At 40.1% G+C, this 26,554-nt stretch overlaps 1 protein-coding gene across 7 annotated transcripts in view; it reads left to right on the forward strand.

The window, feature by feature from the left end:
• The window catches only part of RBM33 (RNA binding motif protein 33), a 105,703-nt gene that overhangs the window by 60,660 nt on the left and 18,489 nt on the right, over positions 1-26,554 (forward strand). For 3 of the 7 annotated variants that reach the window (XM_055710208.1, XM_055710210.1, XM_055710211.1), the window contains exons 12-17: positions 487-818; positions 1,555-1,803; positions 2,632-2,919; positions 9,911-10,549; positions 23,666-23,875; positions 25,293-25,481. In XM_055710208.1, the coding sequence (XP_055566183.1) occupies positions 487-818; positions 1,555-1,803; positions 2,632-2,919; positions 9,911-10,549; positions 23,666-23,875; positions 25,293-25,481 (1,907 nt within the window). Of the gene's footprint in view, positions 1-486; positions 819-1,554; positions 1,804-2,631; positions 2,920-9,910; positions 10,550-14,666; positions 15,212-23,665; positions 23,876-25,292; positions 25,482-26,554 lie in introns of those variants that run through there. The other 4 variants (XM_055710209.1, XM_055710212.1, XM_055710213.1 and 1 more) reach the window with 3 other exon arrangements.

A 26,554-nucleotide genomic window follows, 5' to 3' on the forward strand; every position in this document is an offset into this window, starting at 1 on the left:
AAACAGAATAGATACTAAATGCATATATATAGATGTGTGTATATACCCTATATATGTAATATGCACATAGATAATGTATGTGTTGTAAACATGCTACACAAAATACGTAAAAAAATTTTTTTAAAGTCTGGTTTTAAATATCTGGTCAGCAAGTGGTATCAATGTTTTATGAGTTCTTGTGTTTAAACTATAATCCCTGGAATCCTTCACTGACTTCACTAAAGTAGAACTTCTAAAAGGCATTGCTAATTCCAGGAAAGTACCAGTTGTGCTGGTCTTTCAGGCATCAATTCCTTTTATACACAAGTGGCGGAAGCCAGAGAAACATAGCCTTGAGGGTTAGCTCTTAAAATTAAAGCATCCCATGCAATTTTGCTTTCTACAAATTTCAGGTTACTTTTCCAAATCAAAGTAGAGCTTTGTGTTTTGAAAATGTGTTTGTGTCCCAGGGAGGTTGTCATGTAATCACTTACCTGATTCCCACAGATCCAAGGTTTCCAAGTCATCACTTGTTTGAGCAGCGAAGCCCCCCGCCACCACCACCTCCCCCGCTTCTTAATAGCGCACATCCTGTCCCTACCCAAAATCCGATGCCCTTCAGCCAGCCCGGGCCAGCGTTTAACCAGCAGGGACAGCAGCCCGTGTTTCCCAGAGAGCGGCCGGTGCGGCCAAACATGCAGCCTCAAGGTCCTGTGGGGATTCTCCACTTCAACCAGCCAGGTTCAGCAAACCCTCGGCCCTTCATCCCTCCACGGCAGCAGTTCCTGCAGGCTCCAGGACAGCCCTTCCTCGCCGCGCACACGCAGCCCAGCATGCAGGTACGGGACTGCAGCAGCCAGGGGCCAGCAAAGAATGTGTGAAGTGGCCCAGGGCTGCCTCGTAGGTTTATAGGAGTGAGTTACTTGAGATTACAGCTAGGAGGCAGGCGGACCCGTAACGCTTTGTATTGCCGTGCCCGGAAAGGGATTCATTTTGTCGCCAGTTGCCAGCGCTAAGGCAGCTGTGATAGCCAGCCTGCAGCCCGGCCCGGCTGCTCCAGGTGCTTTAGCCCCGCAGCGCAGGGAGGGCGGCCCCGGCGGCGCGGCAGCGCCCTCTGCCGCTCGGCAGCGCAGCCCGCCGGCAGGGAGGAGGCTGAGTCGCTGCTTGAAGTGGGTAAATCTTCTGGAGGTGTGTGGAGTGAGGTGGAGGACCCTGCATGTTCGCTGGGCTTTGTGCAGGATCTGTTTGTGGTGTCTGTGCTTTGAACGTGGGAAAACCCTGAAGTCTGGTGATGCTGGGGAAGTAAAACAACCCAAACAGGCAAAAAACCATTGTAAAAGTCATTAGAAAAGGGTGCAGAGTGCAGGAACACTTGGATTTGTCTTTTTCCACTTCAGCTGTTCACTTAAGCGGGTTTAAGTGTAGAATTGCCTTGCACAGCTTCTGTTATACGGATTGCTTTAGCCCAATCCATACCTGCTTATGAATGTTTTGAGGACTTGGGAGGCTGGAGCTACTTTTCGGGAGTTTATTACCTTGAAACTAAAAGCAAATAACCTTTTTCTTCATGCAAAGGGTCCCTTGCATCCTCCATTACAGCCTCAGCCACAACCTCAGCCTCAGCAGCACCATCACCAGCAGCAGCAGCAACACCATCACCAGCAGCAACAGCAGCAACACCATCATCATCTCCAAGGGCCACCGCAGCCCTTGATGCCCATGAACCAGCCACAGTTCAGGCCTCATATGCAGGCCACGCAGCAGCAGCCAAATAACAACAGGATGCAGTGTCAGCCACGACAGGGTCCAATGAAGCCAAGGCATGTAAGTACTACATACATCAGTGCTGCCTTGCTTAGTTCTGCATCGGTAACAGGCATGTAAGCACAGGTTTCAAAACTCACTAGTGCAGTTTTTCAGTCCCATTTATTCCCTTCCTGCTCTGTCCCTTTCTTTCACCATTTCTTGCTCCTTTTCTTCCTTGATCATTTTATAACCTACATCCACAAATAGCATGTGTATCTTTCCCTTTTGGATTTTTTCCTCCAGTCTTCAGTGTTTTTCGTGGTCTGGATCCAATAAGAGATGATGCAGTTGCTCAAGAACTAGCGATAAAGGGTTTATTAGAGGATAGGTTGGCTTAATAAGACTTTAAAACTGCTGGTAGCCCGTGATTGTGTGGGAGCCCAGTTTTCTGACGCGGCCTTTCAATTTGAAGGCCTTTCTTGTACCACTGCTAATAATAAGCATAATGCTAATAAGAATTCTGATTCAGATAGTACCACTCATGTCTTGTGTGCTTGCTGACGTGCAACATGTTCTGTTGCTCATTGGGGTAGCACAACAGTCTGTAGCAGTGCTCAAAACAATATAACTGTAGTTCTGAATAATTGCTTTGATTAGGAAAGTAAATCACACAGTGAAGCCAATTTCTAAGAAATATCTTAAGCAAGTGAGACTCAGTTTTGCTTTTAATTTAAAAAATATGAAACCATTGTTAAAACGTTCTTATTTCTTCTCACACTGAAAATACTGTGCCTCTTTGAAAAGCTGTTTTTTTCCCAAACGTAACTAAGTAATGAAAATGTGAAACAGGAAACACTTTGGTTTGTAGTGGAAGTCTGCAGGTTTTTTTTCCTTTCTGCTTTTCAGAGTACGCCATCACAAAATATTGTCAAGCGTCCAAATCAGCAGCTACAGTCAACTGCTCCAAGAAATAGCAACTTGCGTGAGTTGCCGATAGCACCATCACATGCTCTGGAAATGAGCAACAACAGGCGAACCTCAACCCCAGCTGCTCAGGTCAAACCCATTGCCAGCACGATGTCAGCCAACAAGTCTGTAGCTGGTGTTGGAAACTCACAGGGAAGGCCTGAGATGAAAGCTAAAGCAATCACACCAGTGGGCCAAGCAAAATCAGAAGTAAAATCTGAACCAGAGGTAAGGCTTTTATTTTGAATGATGGAACAAAACCAAACCACAACAAACTCCCACCTGTTTAAAAAACTTCTAGTCTGACTTGTGAACTGTAAGCACACTTAATGTATTATTCACCCAATATTTTTAGTGCGTCTAGAGGCCTCCTTCTGAGTTGCACTTTCTCTTTAATGTGAGAGCAAAACCAATTTCCATTGTCAAAATAAAAAGACGTCTGGAAGGGTGACAAGGCTGTGGTGACTCTGTTTTGCAGGAGGAGGAGTCATTTGTACTATGAAAAAGCAGAGGTTGAGTAAAGGTCATCAATGGTACAAACCTCTGGAATACTGGTTGTGTCCATTTTTATCTTACAGGATAATGATCCCTTTTGTTTTTTTCAGGTAATCACATCCTTTTAAGTCAGAAAGCCTCTTCTCTTCCATTTCAATTTCCTATGGCTCAAAAATTACCCCACAAAACCCCAAACAATAAGTCTATTTGGAGCGCTGTCTTCCTCATGCTGTTTTCCTCTAGGCTGTTCAGTTTCCTCTATGGTCTTGAGCACTCATGCAGGAGGTTGCAGATCGTAGTTCATAGAGCTTCTTGCTCTTGAAGAAGAAAATCTCTTACGAACCCTTTTGGCATGAGGGAAAATAGGAGATGCTCTTTAAGTTTTTTCCATTTTGGAGAAAATGATGCTGTTTGCTCTGCTAGTACCCTTCACAATCAAAAAATGAGATGCCAGTTTGGGGCTCCATTGGATTGGGCAATGTGAACGGATGACTGTTACCCTCCATAGATTCTCCTGGAAGCTGGAGAAGACTGTCCCATGAGCACTGCTCATTTGAGAGGGTGGGTAGGATTGCACTGATGCTGCTTGCTGTTAATCCTGAACATCAGGAGGTACTAGAGGAACATGACGGCTAAATGCAGCCTGTATAATTTCTGAGTTATTCTGTCAGGTTATTCCGAGCAGAGCTGTAAATCTTTGTATTTAACCGTGAATCTTGTCTCATGGACCAGGTTTTCTTCAACAACTGTTGGAAGCTCTAATTATGATAATACTGTCTTCCCTTTAAGCTGCTCATGAGGAGCTTTTCATCTTATTCTTGAATTAGGGGTGGTCATAACTAATTTTCACAAATGAGGCACAAAAGAAACCCATAGCTGGCAGTGGTTTGACCTCCTGTGCACTTGCTTTTCAATTTAAATACTAAAAAAAAAAATAAAAAAATCCCCTTATTTCAGCTTTTAATTTTGATCTTCTTTGAAAAAATGACTTAAGTAATCCCCTTCAATTCAGTCTCTTGGAATAATCTAAGTCACAGAAAATGCAATGCCTTTTAGAGAATCCTGTCTTTCAGGTCGTTAGTAAGGTAAGTTTTGAAGCAACTCAGCTACAGGCCTCTTCATCCAAAACATCTTAAAATTCTTCCATAGTGTAGTCATATGAAAATTAAGGCATTAGTTCCAAAATATCTCTGGAAGTGTTAAGAAAGAAGAATAAGTATTTTTTTTTTCCACTCCTCTTAATCAAATGATTTTTTTTTAAAAAAAACAAACACCCCCCAGCGCCCCACCCCCCCACCCAGAAAAGAAACCAACTCAACCTCCCTCCCAACCCCCCACAATCATCTTAGTCTCTCAAGAATAACATTTCAAGTTACTAGACTTACCCTAACAAGCCTGTAATTAGAAGACTTAACTAATCTTACGTATGTGAATTCTTGGTGTTTTACAAATACAGCTTTCTCTATTTCTTTGTCAAAGCTATCTTTGAAAACAGTTTGATAACTGTTTTATGTAAGTTTTTGCAAAACAGGATAAACAAAAAATGGTGTCTCATAGTGTTTCCTGTTATTAACTAATAGTAAGCCTTTGTAGAGACACTTGGCAATTACTACAAAAGTGTATGAAGGTGTGTGTGACAGAACCTTTCTCCTTCCAAAGCAGACTTGAAGTAGAGCCTTGTGCTGCAAACAGTATTGTAGCAGTTGTCCCTTTTCTGCTGTGCCACTGCAGTAGTCTTGTTCACTGGCACCATTTATTGTCACCTCTACAAAGAGTATTGCTGCACTAGCAATATTCATGCCCAAGCATTTAATCATTGTTGTGATGCAGATTACATTTCTCACCTTAGCCAGATTGTAGTGCTTTGTAATGTTATTTTTGTGTGTTTTTCTTGTAATCGGCTAACTTCATCCTGTTCTTTTGCTTTCTGTGAAGATGAGAAAGAGTTAAGTTCTGTCATCTTTTCTAGCTGTATTGCTCATAACTGAATTGGGCAGGTTATTTTGCAAGTGTCTTCAACTGGAAAATTACGGAGACTTTCCTTTGCATCCTTCTTACTGAAGAGTCAGCAGCCATATTTATAAATGCCCTATCATTCAGGAAGCCCCTCAAAAAATGGCAATATTGGCTATTAAAGGCTTTGCTCACCTTCAAAATAGATATTTGATAGGTTTGCAACCTGAGTGACTAGAAGATTAAAAACTAGTTCTGCTTTACTAATGGTATGCTTGTGTTCCTATTCCTGTGAGGCTGCAAAATACTGACTTTAAATGTTGTTGTTTGTTTGGGATAGCTGTTACTCTCCAAGTTTTGAACTTGGGTATCCTCAATCTGAAAAATCATTTTGTCAATACGATTGGAACGTTTGGGTGATGAATGTGGGTGTAATTCTGCTTGTTAGGTCAGTTTAGGATAAGAGGAATTAAGGTAATACTAAGCATTTTTGAGTTTAAAGAAGGGGGAGAATGTAGAAAGGTGATGTAAATCTCTTCAGAAGAAGTATGTGTTGGAGGTCAGAGCAGGAGAAAAAATAGTAGAGCACTGCATAGTCATAGGTGTACTGACATTACTACCTATATTGCAGTTAATGTCCCTGATACACTGAAAGAAAACCTTCACATTCCATTCTTCCAAATCCAGTAAATACTGAAGTTGGGTTGTTGGATTTTGTTGCAGTCCTTTTTTAACAAGGGTCTCAATATGGAAAATAGTTGCTGTATAAAATTATTAGACCAAATTACCTGAAAAATTGTATGTATCTAAATCTGAGCTTTCTCCAGATTAAATAGGCTTGATTTCCAGATTTTTATAATGATTCCTCCTGCCTTGTGCTTAGAAGATTGTTTTTATTACGGTCTTTTTCCGGTTGGAAGATCACAAGAGGGCAGTGTGCTTCTCAGAGTAACTTGTAACCTTGTTTGTAATTCCCTTCCTATTCAAGATGCACAGCACCCGTATATTGTACGGTAACTCACACTTTCCCAGGGTTCAGGAACTGATGTTCCCAGCAGTGTGAAATGTGTGATGTGTATGTAACTGCCTTCATTTAAGATATTTTGTGGTTTTCAACGCAAGCAGCCAAATGATGCAGTTTGGATCTGGCCTTTTTTGTGAAGACTCATCATGAATTTTTGGACAAATTATTCTAGCCTATCTTTTTCTAATGTTACAACTGAAAAAAAAATAATCTGTACAGCAGATTTATCTTTGTGTTTATGTCACAGATCAAACCATTTTTATGGGTCTGTCCTTGCACCCGTTCTAGTGAGGGACACGAGTGAGCCTGGCTGCATGACTCTTTTTTTGTTCTTTGTTAGCAAACCAGAACACTTACAGTATCTGGTTCTTAGGACTCTGCCTTTAGTTCTGTTAACTAATAATAAAGCCTGCACATGTGAAAATGTGTGGGTTGTTTGTGGTGGTTTGTTTTTTTTAATTCACTGTATGAAAAGCAAGCTACTGATACTAGGACTTAAATTTCAGTAGAAAGTTTAATCCCATTTTAGAGCATGTCTTTGCAGTCTTAGCAGTGCCGTTCTAAGTTCTGGGGAGTGATGTCGAACTGCTGCTTCTCTGACTGTTGCTCTTCAGCTAGACTCAGAAAAGCAGCCTGTAACATTTTCTTTTGGCACTTTACAGCAAAGCTGCTTTGGACCTTAAGGCTAAAGAGGAACCTGTAGCTAAGGCTTAGTCTTCCTTTCAAAACATAGTGAAATACCTTGTGTTCAAGAACTGTTCAAAGATGGATGAGAATCTTCACTTAAAAAAAAAAAAGAAAGAAAAAAACCCAAACCAGAACAAACCCAAAACTCAACAAAAAAGACCCCACCTCTACAAAACCATAGGAACTGGTTTACGTCTCTGGCCTGTTGTACTCTAGCATCCTGTGAAAGGAAGAGCCTTATACAATATACCATGTCTTCATGTTACGGAATTTTCTACAGAAAAAAGTGTGAAGCAATAGTTTATCTAAGAAAAAGGCTGCTCTTTAGTTTTTCTGCTTTTTCACCTACAGATAATACTGCTTTTGGCAGCAAACTTCCAAACACAAGCTGTAAACTTTATGACAACTTCGAAGGATGTCTGCTTTCTCCCAGTTGCTTTTTTGGGCAAAATGCGTGCTGCTTTTTTTTTTTTTTAAGCAGTTGTTGGAGAAACCTGTACTGGGCTGATTAAACTAATGGGATGGAAATCATTAGCAGTAGGCATTGTGTGCTGTCTCCATCTTGACCTGATGTATGGTCTTGTCTGTTGTGCATGATGAAGCTCCTTATTACATAGTATGGATCATTTTTATATACTGTAGGTCATGTGTGTATATATATATATTTATGTTATAGACACCCCCTCACACACACTCTACAGTATGGTGTACATATCAAGTGCTCTTAAAGCTGAGCAGCAGAGAATGTAACTGCCCCTGTTTTCATCCTAGTAAGGAGTTTGCTGCCATTCTGTATCTGTACTGTTGGGTCATTGCACAACTAATTTCAGTTAAACCTGACTCCTAATGCAAATATTTTGTTAATCATCACAGAGCCTTTATATTATTTGGTCTTCCTGTAGCTGCAGAGGTGTTTTATGGAGAACTTAGTAGTAGTAGCAACTTGTTTATGAAGATGAAGGATTTAGGTCTACCTATAGCCCATTAACAGACTGAGCTGCAGTTGTCATAATCTCAGAGCTGTTGGCCTTTTATTTCGAAGCTTACCCTTTAAGAAAAGGGATTGACTTTATAGGATCACTACTGATTTCTGAAGTATTGACTTGATCATTGCATCAGGATCTGCATAACAGCACATCCTTCTCCTGTCTGGATTTATCTTTGTTTTCTCATCCTATGAAAATTATATTGAAGGGTCTTATCCTTTTACTGTGTTTCATAAGGGTTACATTCTTCTTTTTTTGTTTGTTTTTACTACAATCCAGCATCTCCAGTTTTCAATATAATGTGAAATATTTGAATTTCCTCCTGTGGAAGTACGTTGATGTTACCATCTATTGAGAAAGACCTGTAATCTTAATTGTTGCAGTGATTAGTCATCAATTACCACCATTTTAGTCTGAAAAGTATAGAGGAAGATCAGAACCTTTTAGTATATGAAGCTTTTTCATAAAAAGGACAGTGTTGGACCTTATCCCTGAACTGGAGCCCATCAAAATAAATTAATACAATTTTTAAAAATCCAGTTTTGTTGAAGTCTTATTTTAGCCATCGTTTAGGCTGGGCTTCTACTGTGAGAGACGCAAGTTTTTTTTAGTAACTGTGGGAATAGCCCTATCAGTACATGCTCACAGAAGAAACAGTTGAATCAGAAGGAAACAAGCTTTCAGAATTTGTGCATCTGAATTCTGTGAGTACAGATATGAATCTACTGGGCTTTTATCTGTGAACCAACTTTATGGTTGAATCTGTTCTATGCTTTTTTTTTTTTTTTTGCCTTGGGTTGGGGAGGATTCTGAGGTGTAGCAGGAATAGAAACACTTGAATTAAAAAAAAAAAAAAGCAACCATAAAACCAACAACAAAAATGTTGCACATTTGGTTTGTGTATGTGCAAAAAATGGCATTTGTGTTTGCAAGAGTTTGCTCCCAGCTGCTGCAAGGTAAGTAACTGTGCATCATGTATTCCCAGTTTTTGAGAACTATTTTACCATTCTTTATGATGTAATTTACCAACATGCAAAGTATTGTTACTTTGACAGCCTGCTTTTGTTAGGGGTGATTAATATATTTTGAGTAGAATGTTGTGCTCGTTACCATTTGTAAACAGTCTCTACAGGTTGCTAACTTAATATTTGAAATGGTTGAAAAGAGAAAAATAATATAGTGAAAAGTTATGCTTTGTAATTTCAGAAAACACATCTGAATGTAATGCAAGAACAATTTGATTTCTTCTCCAGGATGATGAGAATCTGCATTTCCATGACTCTTGTCTATTTTTATACAGCTTTTCATAAGAACCCATTCTGCCAAAGTTGAAGAATCTTTAGAAAGGTTATTTGATGGTGTGTAATACTTTCAGAAGGGCCCAGGGCTGGAATATTAAAGGCATTCTCTATATACCATTAATATTCCAACACTGCATTTGACAACATTTTGATTCTGAAGAGAGTGCATGAGTTCAAGGTCAGAGAGATTGACTTGTGCTGTTCATTATAACCAATTATTGTGTGACAAATGAGTTTGAGATCAGGCTGAAAATTCTGTGAGAAAAATCAATAGTTCTAATCAGGGCCTTTCAGGTCATTTACCACCCTACCTTTTGTTACTTTGTCAGAAAAAAGCAAGATAAAACCTGTGTGACAGTGGGTTGCCTCCATATTGTTACCTTCCATTTGAAACATATTTTGATATCTTGAATTATATTAATAGTTTAATTGGTTTTAGAAACTTCTAAATGAGTTCCAATTTGTAAAATTGCTTTTTTTAATTTTTAGTATTCTGATCAGATTTCACAACTGGTATTAAAGCTTTTCTGTCTAGGAAGTGGTATATCTTAAGTCCTAAACCAGATAGGAGCTGTTTGTCTGTAATGAATAGCAAATAAACCTTACCAGCAGATCTGCTCCACTAATAGCCTTAGTTTGGTATCAGGGATAATTTAAAAAGCTTTTCAGAGAGTTATAGCTTCACAACATCTGAAACAACAATTTAGTGTTGTTTTGACCAAGCTGGGTAGTTGTTGAGAATTCTATAAATTCATTTGTGTTTTCCTTTGTAGTATCCAGATGAAGATGAAGAAACTAGATTGTATCGTTTGAAGATAGAAGAGCAGAAGCGCCTAAGAGAAGAAATTCTGAAACAAAAGGAGCTGAGACGGCAGCAGCAGGCTGGTGCTAGAAAGAGAGAACTGCTCGAAAGACTTGCGCAGCAGCAGCAGCAGCAACCTTCTACGCAACAGTCCTACATGCAGCAGGAGGATGACTCCTCTGACTTTCCTGCCAACGGCAGCCCTTACATACCCCACTCCGGCTTACAAACCAGGCAAAATGTGAAAAACCGACTCCTTGTTAAAAAGCAAGATACAGTAGTTCCAAATTTCCAACCCAAACCCACAGACTTCCCACAGGTTGGGGCAAACGTGCAGTATCAAGGACAGCAGATGAAGCCAGTGAAGCAGCTGAGGCAGACTAGAACAGTCCCTCCGAGTCAGCCTCAGGCTCCGCAGAAAGTATTGCAGACAAAACCTGCTGCAGCGTCGCTGCCCATGACACAGACTGCTCGAGTGGCTTCGGTACAAGCAAGGCCCCAGGAACTGAAACCTGGCGTGAAAAGGACTGTCATGCAGCGGACAAACAGTGGTAGTGGAGATGGGCCCCATGTCGGCAGCAAAGTCAGGGTGATTAAGTTGTCAGGAGGGGTAAGTTTCCAAGGCTCATCTCATGTGTGTGTGTTGTCATGGTTTGGTTTTGTGTGTTTCATTCTGTGTAATCCCAAAATAAAAAATGGGCTGGAGCTGATGAGGGAAGCAGCAGGTTTAGCAGACCTAATAGTCCATATTTTATATTTTCAGACCTGTAAGTTATTAGCGGTTATTCAGGAGTTAATATTTCCTGTAATGCTTTACTGCCAGGCAGCTATCACTGAAACCACTTTGAAATAATACTCCTTTCTTTGAAGTCATAACTCGGGTCTGAAAGACTCCTCAACTGAGCTCCCTTTGCTTAAGGTTGGTAGGTCTGATAACTGGTCAGAGAAGAGGATTTGGCTGGCTGTTTTCAAGGTTCGGTTAAGAGCTATGTTTTGCTTATTTGGTAGTTGAAGCCACCTGATCCAGTTTTTCCAGTGCTGGTGTTGGTGTGGTTTCCTTACTCAAGGGAAGTTTGCTTTTATTTTCTTGGGAAGTGTGTTGTGAAACTGATTTAAGCAGTATATTGGAGAGGGATGTTTTCTGTTAGAGGCTGGGTTTAAAATGTTACCATGTCACTTCTGCATCTAAATGAGATTTCCTTATCTTTTGATAAGGGGTCTATTATTTGCAGCGTGTCCCCTGAGCACTGATGTTGTAGAGGACTCACAATGCTGGTCTTGATGGCAGTGTGCATATTTAAGATCTGGGGCTTTGGTTAGAAAGTATCTCAAGCAAATTTCTTGTGTCTTAATGAAAAGACAAGTTAATTTGTTAGGGCTCTAAAGAAACCAAGATGAGGGGGCATAGCAAGGTTGTGTTATCAGTGTAAAGTCTGTCCTCGGGTTTGTGCAGAGGAGGAAAGAAGGATGTGATGTGGTTTAAAGATGTGCTACATTGGAGGTACGTTTTTTTGGAAGAATGCTTCTCAGATTATTTGGAGCATTAATTAGGGAAACTTGCAGAACTTCTGTAATCTGTAACGAAGTGAACAGGGACTGAACAAGGCCTTGGAGGCTAGGTTTTACTCCATAGAAGGGGCGGGGGGGGGAAGTTGAAATGCTAAAATCTTAACTACTTTTTATAAATGTTTTTCTGCAGCTCATAAAACTTAAATACACTGAAAATTGTGAACTGCATAATGACTGTGTGGTCTTTCAAAATATTAACGTAAAGGGCTGCTTTGACTACATAGGGCTGACAACAACCTGACCTGGAGGATTGCTAATTCCTCAGACATGGTAACTTAAATACAGAAGAAAATACAGGAAGCTGAAAGAAATGGGTTCTGTTGGGATGAAAATATTTTTATATAAGTATGTCTGCAGGAATCCCAGTGGCCTGCAAGAGGTATGACAGGTTTGTTATTCATGAATAATTGAATAAAGCAGTCATGCACAACTTCTTTTATTATGTGGTGAAACAAAACAATGCAAGTCACCACTGTGTACAGCTCTTCATAACAAACAGCTATCAGTGCCCACAGTAGCATTCACAATGGAATAGTTTTTATTGTAATGCTCTATTTCAGAAAACCATAAATGATTTGTTTCAGATAAGTCTCATGGTAAGCAAGAGCAATTAGCTTCATTAAATGCATGTGTAACCCCTCTTCCATTGTATGCAGAAGCAGATTTGCTGTGTCCTTAACTTTCAGATACTGAGGTTTTAGCAAGGTAAAGCAGGTTCTTTACATGTAGCCTTTGTTATTTTTTTTTTTCATATTGCCATAGACGTTGTAAGTTTTCCTTCCAGCTATAGAAGAAAAAAGTGAGCATTGCAATTAGCTGTTTAACACTAGTCAAGAAATTTTTGATCAGCCAGTGACAAAGCTGGATCTATGACTGTTTCTTTGACCACACGAAAAAAAAATTGAGTGAAAGGGGGGCCAATCTTGTCTGTTTTGACAGGATTTTAAAGAATTAAAAGCTGTTTGGACTCTGAATACTCTAAAGATCACAGATCGCATCTAGTTTCCACTTCTAGTATTTAGTCCTGCCACATGCTTCAGCTATTTTTGCAACTTTTGCCTCAATACTAAATATAAGGCAACCAAGTCTCATTTTTCCTAGCCATTTTCCTTAATAGTGCTTCCTCTAATTCCCTGCCTTTTTCCAAAGGGATGGCTGGTATCTCTTATCTGTATGCACTGACTTGATCCTGCAGTTAAGCAGCCCTGCCATTTCTCTCAGTCTAATCACTTGCACCCTTTTTCCTTCCTAGAGCTTTTTTTGTGCAGAGATGTTTTGAATACCCATGTATGAGTGAGGTGGCTTGTGATTAGGCAGAATGCAGGTTCCTTTGCTGAAGCCGTCTTGCTTCATGTTGGTAAAGGCTTGGGAAGTCCCTTGTCTCTCAGCCTGCCAGCTGTGGTACAGCGTGATAGTAGAGCTGTTGGTTGAGGCAGTTGATGAAGCTAGAACCTGTCCTAACTCTGTCTAGACCACATTGACCAAAACCAGGAGTTGGTAGCAAGGACTGTTAGATATTTAGTAGGACCATCCGTAGAACCAGGATTAGATGGTGATGTGTTGCTAGTGATGTTTTTTGTTTTAACACTTAAGATGTGCTTTGTGTATTGGTGAGATTGAAGAAATACTGTTAGAAGAGAATGGCTTCTTCTCCTGAGAGCAGTAGCTTTCCCAGGCTAAGCTGCTGACTATTTATTTGTGTTGCTATGCACTGCCGTACTACTGAGAATCTCTGACCTCTGGGTAGTAGTAGTATCCATTGTTACTTAAGGAGATAAAATGGCCTTTCATCAGTTTCCACAAAACTCTCTTTTGCGAGGATTTTGTTTTTGAAGTATTTTTATGGAATTGTAAGAATTACGAATTAAATTCCAGTACATATTTTGTCTAGTTTGCCTAATGCATAAGATGCCTTAATTTATGGCTTCTGATACTTAAAGAGGAGGGAAGTAGAAAGTGATTCAGCAATTCCTGTGTGTCGGACTAAGTCTGCCTATGACACATTAGGTACTGTCATTAATTATTTTATCTGTTGAGGCTTTTTTTAAACAAACCCCACCCCATGTCTGGCGCGCGCCCCCCCCCCCCCCCCCCCCATCCCTTTCTAATACTCCTGTAATTTATGCAGGAATGGCAGTAACAATGAATAGTTTTCCATTTTAATTACTCCTTTAAATATCATGTTCCTGCAAAACAGGGCAGTGTTTAACAAATGAACTTCAATTTTTGTTTTTATGTTGGTTTTAGTTGTTGGTTGTTTTTTTCATGGAGACCCAAATATCTTTTGATGGATCCAATGTGTTTTATGGTTTGTGACATGTCTTCAGAGTTGTCCTTTCCAGATAATTTGCCAAGTATTCATATTAGTATATTTTACTAAGAAAACATCAGAGATTTGCCTGACTTGGTGAGGAGCCTGAAGTCAATCCTGAAGATACTCGTAAGAATAAACCTGATGAGATTGTAAAATATAGGGAAGAAGCACCCTAATATATCCCTTAAAAATATGATCATAAAATTATAGAAAATAGGAGTGAAAGGACTGTAGAAATAATTTATTCTGTCCTGAAGGGTGGATGAACTCATAGAATTCCTGACAGATTTGTCTACCCTTCTTCTGAGATCCTATTATTGGAGATTTCTTTGGCCATCTGTTTTAGTGTCTAACATGTACGTTTAGGAGAATTTTCCTAGTGACTAAACCACATTTCCTTGCTGCAATTTTTAATCTATGACTATTTGTATTATACTTTGAGAGGTGGAAAAATTTATATCCTACTTTGTGGCTGTCTTGCTTTTTTAAAGGTCTCTTAACTGTTTGAGTGCTAATGTCCTTCACTCCCTCCTAATGGGGCATGTTTTGTAACACCTTCTAACACCTGTTTGTGGTGGTCGTCTTTGGACTCTCTGTGATCAGTCTGTCCATAAATAGTTCTAGTAGCAAGTGCAATTGAATTTCTTAAGTCAACATACTAGAAGTGGTTTTAGTCCTGGAAGAACAGGTTTGTACCAGCTACAACCTTACATATCTTTTAAGATCGTATGAAATATGTGCTGAACGTGTTTTACATTTAGTTGGGGGTTCTGTGGGAATTGGTAGTATCTTAAAATTTCTGTATCATTCAGTCATCTTATATTGTTGGGTGATTTCTCTCTAGCCAGAAAACAGCCTGCCATGCTCAAAGAGATGTGTGTCTGTCCCAACAGCCTGAAAATGCTCGTTCTTACGCTGCACCAAGAACACACCAATCTTTGTCTCTGTGGAAAGCTGCACAAGGAGCTCTTTTCATAAATACATTATATATATGTATACAAATACATAAAAATCTCAGTGTTCCCTGTTGCATTAGAAGCAGTATCTTATTAGCAATCATGATTCCTGAAACTGAAATGTTTCATCTGAAAAGCTTGAAGAAAGACCTGGCAAGTTCCTCTGTTTGAAAAACCTGTCACAGAGAATGTCCTTGCATTGTAAAAAGAGAATTGGAATGGAAGATAGGCGATTTTATTCGTATTTAGAGTAACCGAGAAGTGTAAGAGATTAATATGGGGTTCTAAATATGGAAAGATACTGATTGAGATGATTCTTGTTTGATAATGTAAGGTTGATGACCTTATCAACCAACTTCGCTTAATGTTTGTACTTGTTTCTACTTGCATGTGTATGTTCAAGTTTAATTAAAAATATTTGACTTGAAAGATCTATAGCGCCTTTCATCTAACTATGTCAGCAGTTACAAACACTAAGATTTTTGGCATTTGCCTGACAAGTTCTTGAGGGAGCCCTTTACCCAGCTCTGCAATGCTACCAGCTGTGAGAAACAACGCAGGAGCTCTTGCCATGTACAGTTCTATTACTTTTTAAGAAGCAGGAGAATGGCATTGTGGCTTGTTTGTATCCCACTATTTGAAGGAGGCATGGTTAATGTCCATATTCCATCAGCAGTGGACTGAAGATGCTGCAGAAACCATGGTATCCGAACACCCAGGTAGCATGTTTGTCATTTAGTATCAAAATGGGTAAGACCTTCGAATGTAAAAGCAGTACTAATGTAAATGCTGTTGAAAAAGGACTCTGCCTGCCACAACCTGCAAGATTTCACTCTGGAAATATTTCACAAATGGATATTAATTTCTTAGTTCCACCTAAAAAAAACCCCAACAACCAAAAAAACAAGTCAGGGAGCCCTGTGGTATTCTGGGTATGAAAAAGGCATGGTATTTTCCTGAAACATTTGAGAATGAGCAATAAACCCCGTCCTTCCAGACCTTCGGTGAGGATGGTCCCTATAGAGATGAATATTTCATGGCTTGGGGGTGCTGAGGCAGGCTGTGCTGTACTGTTTGGGGCATATATGGTTACTGGGAAAATCAAATACAAGGGCATGTGTGGAACCACTTAGCAATTACAGGGACTTGAGGTGATGACCAGACCAGGTGCAGATAGTACTTTTTGTGGGTTTGTAATAAAATCCTTGAAAGGGGGAAGAGATATCTACGTAAATTGAATTAAACTTTGCCGTGGATAACTTGGAACTAAATTGCAATAAAGTATTTCCCATTGTAAACTGCAGAACAAGTTTCTCCTTTTCCTCAGGAGACTTTTAAATTGTGCGTTGAAGAGTGCTGCTTCCTCCTGAACACCCTGAAAGCAAGGCTTTTGATATTGCTTGTCGCTCTTCTTAAGTCTCAAAGGAGAGTTTTTCTGCCATTGTGTTACAGTGCAAAATTCATATTGCTATGATGTTGGTGTTATGGAGTATCTAGTAGCCCAGTTTCCTGATAGGAAATAACTAAAGGCAACCACTGAAGTGCATTACAGAGAGGAGGTTTACAAATTAGTGAAAACTAATTGAATAAAATCTCTCTTAACTTGGGGGGGGGGGGGGGGGGGAGCATGCCTATTTGTCCAATTTGAATTTACTATTTCGAGAAGTCATCGATGTCTTTGTTAAATGGTATTTCAGGCTTGACCATTTGGAGTAGACCTGTAGTACAGAGGTGTGGCTGGGAGCATCCTGACAATCTAAGTGGTTGGGAAGAGGGGTAATGTGGGTTGTCAGTGTCAAGGCTGTACAAAGAGTTTAGGACAATGTACCAGAGGGATCTGACATGCCATTAGTTTTAAGCTTCAAGGAACATGAAAAACTAGACATGATGCAAGAAGGGAAGCTCCAGTTACACCGGTTTCTGATACCCAGTACTGGCTTTCTGTGCCATAGGTGGTGTCCAGCTGGGAAGTCCTCCTTCAGGAGCTGTGGGCTGTCAGAAATTGTGAATTGCTGATATTTTCCAACAGGAGCTTTTTCCTCTTGGCGATTTTTCTGCATGTCTAGTCTTCACTAAAATTCCCTGTACAAAAATTATCTCAGACTGGCAACTGAAAAGGGAACCGGGAACCTTTGCTCACAAACATGTTTATTGACATGTACATGATGTATTTTGCAGACAGCAATGTAAGAATGAAGGCACTTCTGAGAGTATTATGCATATCCAGTCCAGAACCTTGATTTTGCTGTAGCTTTGACACATAATTTATACTTTTTTCATAATGAACTGGTGGGGTGGTTGTACTGGAAAAACCCAGTTGTCATTCGACATCTGATCAGTTGTGTTTCTGTCACTTCTGATGAAACTTCAGTGTAGCGTGGGTATGGCTGGGATCCTCTAATGTCTCTTTGGCCAGTCCTTCTCCATGCCTTAGCTCTCCTCTCAGGCAGAGGAGGAGATACTTCAGGTAAGACTTCTGTTAGTACATGAGATTAAATGGAATTAGCTGCTTTTTCTCAAGGCATTTTCTTCTTGCTGTTCTGACTTTTCATGCATCATTAGGCAGAGAAGATAGTCATCACAACAACGCTTGGTTGAAGCTGTTTAGCAGTGTCTTTATCACAGGAAGGGAACTGTTTCTGCGTTGTACTTACTTATTGCTTAGTTTGGGTGCCCTTGGTTGGCCCATGCAAAAGTTTTAGGCTGGGAAAAACAACCCATAATTCATTGGCCAGCACCAGAAGTGTCTTTTTTCTGGATGAATGGGGAATGCTTTGGTGGTTCTACCACTTCTGTAGTCTGATGCAGCTTATTTCTGTGTGTACCTGCAGTCAAAACTAGACCATTAGTATGTCTTAAACCAGTTGTTAATCATGAGTTGTCTGTTACTAGAGTTGTGTATTCTAGCTTGGCTGGAGAGCAGAGGCTTTTAAGTACTGCTATTCTTGAACTTTAAAAAAAGACTTTTAAAGGTTTTAGAAGGCCTTTAAAGAAAGGTCTCCGGGTGTTTGTGTTTCTCATTGGCATTTGACAGATTGAAAACAGATCTTTAACTGTTCAGAAACAGTGCTTGGTCGTGTCACTTGGTTGTGGGATATTTGGCAAGTGATGAGGCTTCCTATTCCCAGGTCCCCCGTCTGTCAACTGACCATATCAAAGTGGTAAAGCATTTGGAGCACCAGTCAAAGGGAAACAGCTAATTTTTAGGGGTTTGCCTTTAATACACGTTGCTGAGAATTGTAGCGAGAAAATACTTGTGTGTATTATATGATAATCTTTTTCGCTCTGTGGTTTTTGCTTTACTGTTTTGGTTTTTTTCTTTGTTATGTGGGGATCACAGCTGTCTGTAGATGTCTGTCTTCAGGCACAGTATCGGTTAAAGTACAAGTGTACATACAAAAACCTGTGCAACTGATGAGTAGTAATTTCTGTTGTCCTTGAAGTGAAGATGAATTTAATAACCTAAAGGATGGTTTGGGTTTGGTTTTTTTTCCCCTCTTAACTACTGTAATACTGTAGGAGTACTCATTTCTAGAAGTATTGACGAGGAGTTTCTCCTTTCTTAAGGGAAATCAATTACAAGACATTTTTGGATTGGGATTTCCCAGCAAGATTTAAGCTTTCATCCTGCTGTAGAGAGTTTGAGTTAGAGTGCATCTAGGAAAAGACGAAAACATTTTGCTTCTCTGTTATTTTTTACACAAATGAACCAGAGGTTTATTTCCTTTAAGTGCTTTATCCAGCATGCACATCCCTTACTATTGGGTGATTTTGAATTAGCTTTATAAAGATTACATGGATAGACACAGCATTGTCGTAGTTAATAGAAACCTGTGCAGTGAGGTCTATGGGCTGCAAGATCACTAACAGTGCCAATGACAGTGAAGTATGGCCTTATCGAAAGGAGAATTCATAAGAGGCTGCCCTGGGACACTGCACCACTGTCCTTCTGTGTATCCTGACAATGTTATCTGTCCTCTCAGTACGGAGTATCAAATGTCTGTCACGAGTACAGAAATTAATTTAATGTCACCTGAAGACATGCAATTAATCTTTTAGAGGTTTTCATAATACCTTTACAGAAAGAGTTGCCAGTTTGGCGGATTTGGATTTTGGGGTTTAGCAGAAGATAAGGAAAATTAATTTTTCATCAGGGTTAATACAAGCTAGCAGGGCCACAAAGGCTGAGAAAAATGGTTTGGGAATTTGTCAAGTGTTGTCACTCTAGAATAATGCTGCTTAACGTCTGATAGGTGTAATCAAGAGTTGAGATTTCTATAGAGGGGGATTAATCAATTTGCTCACTACAGAATGCAAGTTGGTGATACCATTCCTTCATGGGGTTTAAGAATGAAAATAAGATTTGATCTGTCAAATTGCAAGCAGCGCTGACAGTATCAATAGGCATTTTTATCAGTACATTTTAAGGCATTTGTTATAAATAAATTTGTCCTGCTAATGTTGGTGGCAAATAAACTTCATCTTCATTGTAAAACTGTCATAATGATTATGATAGAGTAGAGAGCTTCAGCTTGCTAAATTCAAGCAGTCCCTCATAAAATTCTGCTTTTAGAATTTGTGATCTCGTGTTTGACAGAATAGTCTGTTTCTCAAAACACAACAATGACACACATGTGTATGTGTAGTGAGAAAGTCTTACTGTTGAAAACCAACTTTGATAAGTATCAGGGAATTGGTTCTAAAATTCATGGCCATTGAATGGTGTAATTTCTTTTTCTTGTTAGTCCAGGTTCAGATCAAACTGTGCAGACTCTTCCACGGTAGACGTTTGAAAACCATTCACCATGAAAACCAATCCTCTTGCCTTGGTCTTTTGAATTTTGTTTAATTACACAGAGTATATGAAATTAACTTAAATGTTGTGTCACCACTAACAATCTTGCAGTACTTGAAATATGAAAGGTAGTTTTATACTTTCCCCTGAACATATCTCCTGTCACTTAAAAAAGGTATTTTCATTACTCCAGAATTAACTGAATAATTGTGAAGTTGCATTGAAGAGAACTCTTTGCTGGCTATATGTTAGCTATATGCTTATTGGATTGCAGACAGAGAATGGAAGTTCACATCTTTGCAGAGGACTTTAGAGGAAATACGCGGTATAAAATAGAGCTGATATTGATCAATCTCACATCTCTGTGGTGGACTGAGGAGTATTGTACACGGTTTCAGCACTTTGTGCGCCAACTTGTGTGAGGCAGGCCATGCTGACAAATAGATGCATCTCTGAAAAATTCACTGTTGCCCTGTACATCTCCAAATGCCGTAGAAAAGAAAAGATAAAAATGTGTTTTGACAGGAGAAGGCTGACAATTTTAGTAACGCCTTCTGTTGCTACATGTTTAAATTGGGGGAGGGCAGTGATGTAAGCTAATGAAAAATTAGCAATACAGAAGTTGTCTTTAGGAAAAGCAAAAGTTGATTTCAAATGAGCTAGACCTGAGATGTTTTAAGTAGAATAGATGCTAACAATTTAGCTTCTGTGATTTAGCTGTCACTTTGTGTAGCTTGCGATACAGCTTCCATTCACTCACCTGCATGCCTGTAGCTTTGCTGTCCGGTTTGGTTCTACCCTCTGGGTGCCAGCTTACTGTATATCTCATGAGTGAAAATCAGGAGGCAGTGTATGTACAGCCATCTTTTACGGTCATACCTCTTTTCTTCCAAAATGTTTATGTTCTCGTATAAGTGTGTGTCCTGTAACATTCTGAGATTTTGTAGCTTTAAGTCCTGATGTTAAAAGCTTCTGTGTGGGTGTTTTGCTTGATTTAGGCACTAATATGCCTGAAGAGGCCACTAATTGTCTTGCATAGAGGTTTGAAGGATGATGATGGTGGTGCGTCCAGTTTGCCACTAGATACTATTACATGGGTTTGTTTGTTTTGGCTCAGACAGTGCTTGTCGTTGCGCTGTCATGTCTTTAACCGATGGAAAAGGAATCGGTGCTATCTGAGGCTGTGTTACTTTGTTTGTTAGGCACCTAGTGGCCTAGGAGTCACATTTAGTTTTCATTTTCTTAAGAAAACTACCAGATTTTGTCATCATTTGAATCCAGGGCTGTCTGTAATGGGAAACAACGTATTGCTGACTTGCAGGGAGCACTGTTAGTCCTTGGTCACAAGTTGCTCACTCACAGATCTCTGACGAAATGGTGTTGCAGGTTCATCTCTGCTTCCCCTCTTCAGGTCATCTCCAGAAGCAGTAGATGTTCGGAGGAGCAGTGGTATAAAGAAAGGGTTTGATCCAGTTGCCCTTTCTTCCTTGTTGCAGGAACAAGCAGACCTTACTCCATCCCCTTTTCTTACCCTATGGACTGACTTGTTTTGTATAATTTTCTTGTTTCTGAAATTCATTAATTCATTAACAGGTCCAGAGATGTTTCTAGAGGAGCATCATGCTAGCAGCGAAGCTCCAAGGTGGCTTTTGAGGCCCTAGGAGGGAACAAACCCTATCAAATTTTTCATCAGTGTGAAACAATCTTGTGTGCTTATGTCTTTGACTCTGTAATAGTTGTGTGGTTAGTTTCTACAGTAGTCTGTACAGTTTTATTTGGTGATAATTGGGTTTGGTAGTTAAATATTGGATGGTTGATGGCCATCCTAACCTTTTATAGGAAACAATTGTTTGCTTTTAAAGTTTCAGTAATGAGCGTGTTTGATGTGTTTTGTACCCGAGGGCTTCAGTCTCAGATGCTCTTCCTATGTGCTGGGATCACTTTTTGGTTTGGAAACAAATGGTTGCAAACATTTCTGGTTGTTTTTCACAGCAGGCAGTTAGCAGAGATTAGATTTTAACTCCCAATTATTGCGTTTAAATTCCTCCTAGAATTTTTTTGTTCCTTTTTAGTTTCATCATCTATCAGCTGCTGTAGGATTGAATGAAAGAAATTATCTCATCAGGGCATAGGGCTTATGGTGATGCTGATATTGGAGCTAATACTAAAATGAGGAGGATTCAGTGCTCTTTTTCTGGTATGGTTTTGTTTGTGTGCAACATTTGGGTTTTTCAGGAGAGGAGCAGAGCTGTTGCTTTTTTATTTTTGAGCAGTAATTGAAGAGAGAGAGACTCTGAAGGGAAAGCTGTGTAGTTTCTCACTAGTTGTTGCTCTCAAAGGTTTAGATACAAATTTTTCTGCGAAGCCACGAAACCATTCAGTTTAACAGAGGAAAAAACTTATGTGATTAGATGCGGAAAAACTAGATGCAGTTTTCTGTCGCTTTATTGCTATGGACACTGTGGACAAAAGAGTGTCTATTTTTCCCTGTGCTAGATTGTGCTGTTGAAGTGTAGATGGTGTGATGAAGCTGATTTGTCTGGGATTTAAGTGGTTGAGTTCTTGAGAAGTTGTTGCCTGAATATACTTGATAATACAGAGGACTTTATAGGTGTGAATTGTGAACTAGTGAGCTTGCAAATACGAGGCTATGCTATGTATCACCTGTACTGGACTATTTATCTTCAAATGATGGCAGAGAGACGTAGTAACCAGCCCTCAGTAGGTGGTTCTTTTGCTTTTGTTTAATCCTGTTCGAGAGGTAATGATTTATGTTCTCAGTCAAGATATTCTTACTCTTACACCACAAGCCTGTTTCTTCTGCAGCCTTGTATTTTGTCTCCGTGTCTGCAGGAAGCGTGCCGGTATATGTGAAAACCTCTGGTTCGTGACACACGTTACAGATGCAAAAGGGGTTTTGACTTGTGTATATTTAAGGGCAGGGAAAATATGTAAATAAAAGCACTTTCATAATTTTTTTTTTTTTTTTACCCCTTCAGACATGCCTTTTGCAGGGTTACCTGAGGTTGGTTAGGGACTTAGACGAAGCCTTCTCCCTGCAGATATGTTTGCTAGTATTTGAGTACTAAAGTTGGAGCCCAGTCAGGGTATAGATACTGCTGTTGAAACCATGCAATAATATGATGCACTTTATAGATGCAAAAGTACCAGATCTTTTGCCAGTCTCTTGCTCCATGAGATGTTTTTCAGTGATTGATCTGATCTGGACAGTGGGATGCAAATTCAAGGATCACCTGTGTGTCTGTGGAAAAAACCCGAACTGTTTGGCTAGAGGCAGTGGAAGGGAATCACTTGCCTCTTAGTGCTCTCAGCTTACGCTTTTACTGTGCTTGGCTGCACTGAGATACAGTAGAAAGAGCAACACTGGATAAGAGTGGCACTGAGGTAGTGTTTTGTTGTGCTTGTCATTATAAAGATGTGTAACAAGAGCTTTATAAAAAAAAAAAAAAACACAAAAAACAACCTTGGGGAAGAACCTTTCCAAGTACAGACAGTGTTTGAGGAAGGAGACTGTTCAAAAGGCTGCTGGTACAGAACGTGGTAGAACAAGTATATGCTTCGAAATAAATACCAGATTTTAACTAAAGAGAGGTTGGAGTTCTAAAGATGAGCAGAGTATTTGCCTGGTTCTTCGAGCCTTCAAGGTTCTTTGCTGCTTTTTGTGCAATGTGTATGTCTTTCTTTAAACATAATTAAAAAAGAAGTGGTAAAACAATACAGAAAATATGCACACCATAGTTCACTTGTAACCCTGGGAGGAAGAACGATTTGGAAAGAGAAGTGAAAACACCTTGTTGCTTTATATATGAAAAGACATTATTGAGCATTGTGAGTATAATAAAGTCTGAACAAAGCAAACTGTTCTTCATATACCATGGATTTATTTTAGGCTGAAGCACAATTTCCAGTCTGAGTCTTTGCCCACACCTGCCACGGCTGTGGATCTGCTTTAGCAGGAAAACTGCTGGGTGTTCCCTGTGCGCTGAGCGAGCTGGATGTGGCAGGAGGCTGTTCGGGGCGAGGGTTTGCAGTGCCTGGACATTGAGCCGCCTGTTGTGTTGTTGATTTCAGCAGGGGGGAGAGGATGCTGGCTTTTTTCACCCAGAGGGCCAACCCCAGCGGCCTCAACAACCCCCGGAGCCGAAACAGCAGCCAGTGCGGAAGGTCACATTGACAAAGGGAATGCAACAGCAGCAGCACCAACAGCAGCATCAGGCACAGATCCATTCACCAGCTCCTCAAGGAGTCAAAAACATCCAGGGAATCCATCAACCTAAAAAGGTGATTTTTAGATGTGTATTGCTGCTAGAAGTTTTATTGTCTAGCTGTGTTGCTCTATTAATTCTGTTTGTCAGTTGCTAGCACAGGGCTGCATGACCCAGGAGATGGATAATTGCGTATAAAGCTTTTAATCTAGAGGGACATGTTTGTACCTCTGCTGGTGATGCCTGCAGGTTGTTTCATCTGCTTTCTGGCCAGCACAGTACTCCCTGGAGGGAAGTACCCATGTCCCAAGATATCTACTGTAGGAGACAGTATCCAGTGTGTTTTCTGGCTTTAAAATCAAGTTTTTCTGAAGTTGTGCTTAAGCTTTTATTTCAGCTGTTTCCTGCATACATAGGAGCACACAATGACTATTTTGGGATGCTCTTCGGTTGATCCTCAAAGTTTTTGTCACTCCAGCTGGAGATCTTGTAACTTGATTCTTGCACTGATGCACTGGGAAGAAGCAGGGAGTGGGTTCAGGTGGCAGTGGCGTGTGCCTTCTCTGCATTTGCAAACTGGCACACTCCCTGAAAATAGCTAGTATTTTGGCTTTAAAGTTATTTCTTGGTCTTGAATCAAAGCCATAATCTTCCTGCTTCATGTAAGGATAAAGTTTCTGTGCTGATGCAGAGGTGTGAAAAGTCATTACCCTCCATAGGCTTTCCAAGAATGAAGAAACTGTGTTAAGTGTTAACTCCATGTTAAGTGTTAACTCTGTTTAATGTTTGTTACTGTTTCATTGTTGGTTTTTCTCCCTCCAACTGTTCTACCTTTAATTCATAAGAATTAAACCCACCCATTTCCAGAGGATACTGTGGTGCCAGATCCTGTAGGACTTGAGGGGAAAAGGAGCTTTGAAAAAAGTTGTTTTAAAAGTTATTTAGCATATATGAGTACTCAGTCCTGATAACAGACGAGGCGTTGGTTGTAATAGAGGCTGGAGGTGCTTGAAGCAGTTTGCTGATCTGGTGGATACGTAAATTTACTTGTGGGTTGAGAGGAGAAAAAGGAGAGGAATCACTGGTTGGTATTTCTGGCCAGACTTGAAGTATGGGAGCTGAACACATGCTGCTGATGTGATCAGTGTTGAAATCTAGGTTATATGTTTTGGTCTGAGACCCTCCACGACTTGGTTGATCTGTGCTGAAGCCCAGGCTTTCAGCCTCAACACAATATATATAATTCAATATATGAATATATATAATTCAATATATGTTAACTTGCTGGCCTTCTAAGGGGTTCATGTAGGCAGTGGATGAATATGTTAATAAGTGGCCTTTCAAATCAGCAAACAGCAACAAGCTGTTTTAAATCAACTTGTATTTTAATCCGGTCTTTAAGTAAATGGCCAACTTTTATATTGTCTGTCAAATGTGGTGAGCAGAAGCACTAGGTAGGTAAATCAAAATACTGTTACTTTTGTTGTTGGCAGGTCATTATGCACGGCAGAGGCAGAGGAGTAGCAGGCCAGATGGGCCGAGGACGCTTGATGCCAAATAAACAGAACCTGCGAGTGGTGGAGTGCAAACCTCAGCCCTGTATTGTGTCAGTTGAAGGGCTTTCTTCATCAACTACTGATGTCCAACTGAAAAACCTGCTGATGTCAGTGGGACCCATTCAGGTAGGTCAACCTCGGTTTATCATTTTTGTGCCAAAAGGCTTTCATTCTGGAAAGCTCAATTAATTCTCTGACACTAAATACAATGTGTGTTTATTGGTAATTTATGTTTGAAGGCACCCCCACCCACACATGCTACACCTGGTAGCAAAGACAAGCAAGTGATGATGCTGCGGCATGGGAGGTACGGTAGGATTTTGCTAACCATCACATTCCTGCTGCAAAAGTCTCCTTCATTTTGGAGTTCCTGTGCTGTCTCCTTTATTTTTTTTAGACAGTACAAGCCTGCCCGTTTGGTGAGGTTGTTAAAGCCAAATGATCATATCAAAGAAAATGTATTTTTGATTGCTGTCATTGTTTTTATTGTTGGCTTTTTACCCACCCCCTTTTTTGACATTTACCTTTTCCTGTCATTGCAGTCCTGGGGTAAGAGCACTTAATAACCACTACCCGGTGGAGATTTTATACCATGTAGCACCGCCTACTTTTTCACATGAAAACACAGTCTCAAGGATTTTATTTGCCCTTTATTTTTTTAAAGTTTCTCTTTAAGAGAGGCCTGTGAGCAAGGTTGAGACACACACATGTGCACACTGATGTATCTGCTGTAATGCTTCTGTTCGTAAGCTGCCTCCTGGCAGTGATGCGTCAGTTAAACCGATTTTAGGAAAACAGGAGGTCTTCAAAGCACTGAAGGGCTTAGGAGGCCCTGTCTGATTTATTGTTAATACATTTGAAAATATCAGTCAATGAATAATGATAGGTACAGATGAGGAGCACTTTTTTGCTTGATTTTTTTTTTTTGCAGTTTTCAGTGCTCCTTTTGACAGGATCAGCATTTTCAGACAAATGCAGTGCATGAATTGGAGCTGTTCTGTGGGACTCCTGTTAGTGGGATCATCTCTCTTTGCAAAACAGGCCACTGTACACTCTGCCTCACTTCTTCCCAATTTAGGCGATAGAATAATGCTGAATTATTTATGTCATCAATTCAGAGAGGTTTAATTTGTTTGTGAAAGCAAAAAATACTTCACAAAATACTTTGTCCCTTCGTGTTCTGTAGTACTCTAGGAAAT

Source organism: Falco cherrug, chromosome 4, assembly GCF_023634085.1.
Source record: "Falco cherrug isolate bFalChe1 chromosome 4, bFalChe1.pri, whole genome shotgun sequence".
Classification (NCBI taxonomy): Eukaryota; Metazoa; Chordata; class Aves; order Falconiformes; family Falconidae; genus Falco; species Falco cherrug.